This window comes from Sphaerodactylus townsendi, linkage group LG03, assembly GCF_021028975.2.
Source record: "Sphaerodactylus townsendi isolate TG3544 linkage group LG03, MPM_Stown_v2.3, whole genome shotgun sequence".
NCBI lineage: Eukaryota > Metazoa > Chordata > Lepidosauria > Squamata > Sphaerodactylidae > Sphaerodactylus > Sphaerodactylus townsendi.
Genome location: NC_059427.1, coordinates 14979554 through 14985553, shown reverse-complemented (window position 1 = coordinate 14985553; position 6000 = coordinate 14979554). Strand labels below are relative to the sequence as shown.

The 6000-nt window shown below is 46.2% G+C and overlaps 1 protein-coding gene across 4 annotated transcripts in view; it reads right to left on the bottom strand.

Annotated features, from left to right (window-relative positions):
* Nucleotides 1-1399: 1399 nt before the first annotated feature.
* LOC125428963 (acetylcholinesterase-like) overlaps nt 1400-6000 on the bottom strand; it is a 20649-nt gene continuing 16048 nt past the window's right edge. For 2 of the 4 annotated variants that reach the window (XM_048489654.1, XM_048489653.1), the window contains exons 4-5: nt 3432-3580; nt 1400-1844 (exon numbers count right to left, since the gene is read on the bottom strand). In XM_048489654.1, the coding sequence (XP_048345611.1) occupies nt 1708-1844; nt 3432-3580 (286 nt within the window). In that variant the 3' untranslated portion in view covers nt 1400-1707. The other 2 variants (XM_048489655.1, XM_048489656.1) reach the window with 2 other exon arrangements.

The following is a 6000-nucleotide window of genomic DNA, read 5'->3' as shown; positions in this document are numbered from 1 at the left end:
TTAACACAGCAAATCAAATAAGATATTATAGGCATCACTGAAACCTGGTGTGATGAGTCTCATGATTGGAACATAAGAAGTTAAGGGTATAACCTATTGCAAAGAAGCAGATCAAATAGGAAAGGAGGAGTAGCATTACAGTGGAACCTTGGTTTTCATTGCGTTCGGTTTTCATCGGTTTCAGTTTTCATCGATTTTTTAAGTGAAAAATTTGTCTCAGTTTTCATCAATTTGCCTCGGTTTTCATCAATTTGCAGTAAAATGCAGGGGTTTGTGGAGAAAAATCACCCGGACAAAGCTGTTGCAGGCCGTGTCTGCAACTTATTTAATGACAATGTCTTGCCCCATTTCAGACAAATCTTAAAGAGGCGTCAGAAACAGACCTCTTTGGACAGCTTTCTAGTGCGACATTGGTCCACTGGCTCTGAAGCTGGTCCTAGTGTTATGGTTTGTTACTGTTTTCAGCATTAAACACTATGTTTATTCACCAAAAATGTTTTTGGTATGTTTTTTGGAGTGCCTACAGCAGATTAATTGGATTTACATTGATTCTTATGGAAAAGTTTGCCTTGGTTTTCATTGGTTTCGGTTTTCATCGATTCTTTTTGGACGGATTACCAATGAAAACTGAGGCTCCACTGTATATGTAAAAGATTATTACAGACGTGAACAGGTCTATGACTTAAATCCTGCAAGCCAGGTTGAGATCACTTGGGTAAAAATTAAGGGGGAGAAAAACAATACTGATCTCCTTGTGGGGGTATATTATCACAGGAGTGGGGGGGGGAAATAGTGCCCAGACCCTGCCCCCGTCCCCATGGGCCCCACCCCACCCTACCCCCTATTTACCTATTGAAAAAGTGGCATGGCTGGTCCCGCCAGGCTGCTCCGGGCTTCTGCCGGGCCTGGGGAGGCAGGGCAAAGGGGGAAAGGGGAGGGGTATGTGGGTCCCCCTTCCCCCCACTTACCTTAGTTCAGCTGGCTACAAAGAGCAGCTGGCTGAAACAGCAGCCTGGCTTGTCGTGCCAGGCTGCTCCGGGGTTCGGCCGGGCCTGGGGAGTGGGGCAAGGGGATGAGTGTGGGGGGCAATTTTCCACCCCCATGTGATGCCAATGGCATGCGCCCGGGGCAGGGCACCCCCACAGCCCCATGCCAGTCTGAAGAGATGGATGATGCATCTATATAGGTGCAGAACGATCCACAAAATCCCAAATATAATGCTACCTAAAAGCATATATAATCGTAATTTTATATATATGTGAAATTTCAATTAAAAAAAACAAAGCCTCAAATTCACACCAAAAATCAAATATTTGATTATGATTGACCAGAAGAGGGGAAAATACATTTGAGCAAAAAACTGCCTAACATCTACCGATACAAGGAAACATACACTGAATGACCAATGTTATTATTTATTGATTGATTTGATTTAATCCCTGGATCTTGCCCAACACAGCAGGCTCGAAGAGGCTCACAGCATAGGTTTAAAATAAAATTACATAAAATGCCTTATAAAATATACGATCCTCTTTCCCTTTTTTTTCTTTAGTCACATGAATGTAGACTTGATTGTGCTTGAGAAGAAAATTATAGGAAGCCAGTTATTGATTTTATGTTTTAAAATCAGTCAACAGAAATTACTATGAGAGAAGAAAGGTGCAAACAGAAATTCCTCCTTATTTCTTTGGACTTATTCCTCCCAGTTCATACGATACTCCATCCATATGTATTTAATTCACAGTTCTTGTTTGCCTTCTGGGGGAGACGGAAGAGAATCTTTTGGAGGCTGGTCTGTGGTAAGAAAAAAAGGCCAGCAAAATGAGCTTCCCACTGAATCAGACCAGATAAACCAGAAAGAAACATATTATCTATCGTGGGACTACCCAAACGGAAACTGTTGCTGACCAACGTTAGCAGTGGCGTATTTGCCTAGGGACAGGGAATACCCTCTGTCCCTGGGCGTCACTGATCTGGTCACATGGGAGGTGCAAAGTAGGGCCCCCACGTGACCAAGAAGATGGCAAGGCAGCAGGAAGTCCTGCTGCCTTGTAGTTTCTGGCGCCCTTGGCCCCGCCCATGTCATTATCGACATGGGTGGGGCCAAGGAAGCCAGAGGACTCCCCCAAGCCTACCCCTCCTGGTTGCTGGCTCCTCCAAGCCCTGCCCCCCTCCCGGCTGCCGGCTCTGAGCTGGCAGCCGACAGTCCCTTCTGCCCTCCTCTCTGGGGAGGACAGAAGCAACTGGAAGCCTCTGTGCTGGAGCCTTGGCTTTTATACGCTTGGGGAGGCAGAAGGGACTGTCGGCTGCTGGTTCTGAGCCGGTAGCTGGGAGAGAAGTGGGGCTTGAAGGGGTAGGGCCGCCCAGGAGGGGGAAGGGCTCAGGGGTGGGGCCGAGGGTGGGTCTAACCCCAGGTGTAGCGGGGGTGCCATTTCCCCCCTGGTACGCCTCTGAACATTAGCTAAGGTGAGGCACTAAGTTTTCATATCTATTTAAAATATTTATACATCTAGCCTTAGTTTTGGCTATCTAAGGTCCACAAAAAGATATAACAACAATTTGATCAACATCAAAATGTCAGATGTAAAAACCAACTTAAAAGCACCTTATCCTACCTTGCACCCCCACCCCACCCCCCATAGCAGGGTATTCTCCCTATGGCCAACTTCAGGCTGCCCCCAAAGCTATCCAAAACAGCTGTCAGAAATCCAGTAGCTGGGAGGCTGTTCCAGAGGTAGAAGCAGAAGTAAGCACAAAATAGGCACTCTCAATGGTGTCAAGAACTGTGGCGTGCCTCTAAACACTCTCCAGCGGATCATGTTTTGCAGATCTGGGTTTGAATTCCACCAGTGTGCTGTTGCAGTCAGATGGTTGGACCTACGGGTTCCAGGTTCAGATTCCCACTCTGCTATGGAAGCTTGCTGGGTGACCTTGGGCTAGCAACATACTCTCAGCCTAAGGTACCTCAAAGGTTTGTTGGGAGAGTGAAATGGAAGAGAGGAGAACAATGTAAGTCACTCTTGGTCTCCTCTGGTAAAAAAAGGTGGGGAAGAAATAATGAATTAAAAAAAATCATCTAGGCCCCTGGGAAACACCGCCGCCAGTGGAAACCCATGAGCCATGAACTCAGATAAAGTCTGTAATCCCACTGGGGGAATGGTACCTTGTATGGAGATAGAATGTTTTGCAAGGTCCAAAGAACAGATTTTAGTCTTGCTCCTTCCCCTGATACCTGTGGCGCTGCCCAATTTTGGTGTAGAAGTTGTAGTGGAGAGGCTCAGTTACTACCTTAAAAAGTTTCAGAATGAAATAGCATTGTTCTGTGGTCTCCAGGGTTATCACAATTCTCACTGAAACACAGTTCTTGGGTGAATATCTACTTCAGGGTATGGCTATGTGTTCTGCCTTCCCCTTTTAAGGCTTCAACTCACCTGGGCTTGGTGCCTTCCAGAAATTGCAGTGCTGGGCAGGTGAGGGCTTCATGACTTGAGGCGGCTCAGTGCTGATGCGAAAGAAGTTCTGTTCTGCAGGGTTGTAGAGCGGCCATTTTGCCTCACCAACTTCTGAAGGGGTGGGGTTGCTGCACAGGAGGCAAAAGTATCATGATCCAAGAAGCAGGAGAAGGAACAGTTTTGTGTAAAGTACACAATGTATGATGACATTCATTCACTTTGTTTACAGTTCACGTGTTTCACTGAGACACAAAATGGATTAGCGTCCAAAAATGCAATCAGATTGGTAAAACACATAGCTTGGTTTCCCACAACCTATTCCGCTTCGGTTTGCAATTAGAGAACCGATTTAATATTAATTAGATCTGGCGATCCTTTCATTCAGGTCAACAGACATCCAAGAATCTGGCCCTTGTGAATGCATGACTAAATAATACGGCTGCCATTTAAGATTCTTCGAAGAGGTGGTGACTTGAGTGACCCTGACTTTTGAAGTTAGGCAGGCAATGACCACAGCAAACGCTTCTCTGTGCGGAAGCGCCATTTGTGGAATGTCCTTCCTGGAGATATGTGCTAGGTACCAACCAATTCTATTTTCTTGAAACCTTGCATGACCAACTTGCTTTAAACAAACCTGTTGTATTGTTATTTCATCATGAATGTTAAGTAATTGTTTCTAGGTTTTCGCTAATCACCTGGGATATTTAACATCAAATGGCAGAATCGAAATGGTTATTGTTTGCAAGAACAACATAAATGTAGGGATGGCCGTTCTGGGCTGGGAAATGTGTGGATATTTTGAGGGCGGAGCCTGGGGAGAGCGGGGTTTGGAGAGGGGAGGGACCACAAAAGGGTGATAATGCCACGGAGTCTGCCATCCAAAGCATCTACTTTCTCCAGCAGAACTGATCTTTGTAGTCCGGAGATCAACAGCCACCGGCTTTGCAACCCTACTACTAATCTCGGTGAGGGGGTTTGCCTGGAGTTACAACTGATCTCCAGAGATCTGCCAGGGCAAATTGGAGATCAGCCACTTTCTCTAGGGAAACTAATTTTCACGACCCTCACCAAGGTTAGCTCGGTTCCTGCCGTGTTGTTTATTACTAAGTGGCTTCTCGTGCTTTTGGTCTGAGAAAAGACGGCTGTGAATTACCATGGACCGAGGTTGCCGAGCGGGGTGGGCAAAGCGGAGTTTCCCTGTTCCGACCTCAATGAAGGTGGAAGCAGGTGGCTGGCCATGTTGGGCCAGGGCAAGCACCAACGTGCTGGCAGCCGGGTCATGAAAGGGAAGGGCAGCCCGAGGCTTTAAAGGGCCAAGCCACCCTTTGTGCCAGCCATATGCTTGGGCCGGCTAGCGATTTGCCTGCCCACCTTGCCCTTACTTTGCTTGGCTTTGTTAATGCATGCTAGATTGTCATAGCCATCGGCGGTTTGGCGCATGGGTATTGATCTGGAAGAGCCAGGGGAAGGGAGCTGGCAAACTAACCCTTCCCCTCCAGAGTGGCCGACAGTGGCAAGAGGCTACCGCCCTGCCAACAGGGCGTCTGGGGAGCACCTCTTGCCAGGAGTGTCCGCCCGGCAAAGCCCCACAGCGGAGCGCAGCTCCAGCATGAGGCATCCGCCCGTGAGAGCATCGCTGTGATGCTTATATGATCAGATCAAGACCCATGCTGCGCCTCACGCTTCTATGTGATTAATAAAGAATGGCTATGGCCAATTGATTTACCCCAGCTAAAATCGTGTGGTGTGATTATTGGGCAGGGACTTCGCCCTGAAGGAGTTCCACCCTCAGACGGCAAAGAGAGTTATCAAGTCAAGAACGTTATCTGCCTTTTGGAATGTGTATGTGTTGGTTTAAGCTTTCCACGCCTTTTAGTAGCTCTTTCTTTTCTGCGAACTGAATGTCTCACTTGATGGGGGAGGAGGGAAACCCTGACCAATTACTGCAGGAAACATATAATCGGTGACTTGTATAGATCTGGCCAATTTGGACAATAATAACGTTACTAGCTTTCCTATGCCTGCTATCAATAAAACAAGAATTCTATTTCTACAACTTATTCAGGCTTTGACACTGATCAATATTGTCTGGAGATCAATTGTATTAGCTGGAGATCTCCGGATCACACCTAGAAGCTACTAACCCTACATAAAAGTGAGTATATTGTAATGCTGGATCCAGGAAACCCAAATTCAAATCTCCTCTGTGGTATGAAATTTGCTTGGGAGACTTTTGAACAAGTCTCTCAGCCCTAAAACTACCTCAAAGAGTTGTGAGATTAAAATGGACACAAGGAGAATGGTGTACACTGCCTTGAACCCCTTGGAGGAAGGGAAGGATAAAAACATACCAAGTAATAATAATTAATTCCTCAAATACATACATTGAATCAGCATATACAGGTGATGTTATTTCTAATCGAACTGTAGACATTTTCTTTCACAGGCAACAGAAACTAGCATGGATTTAAAATTGATACCTAATAATTTCTGTGACAAAGGACAAATTCCCACTGAAAATTTAATCTAGATACAACCAAGTTTCAAA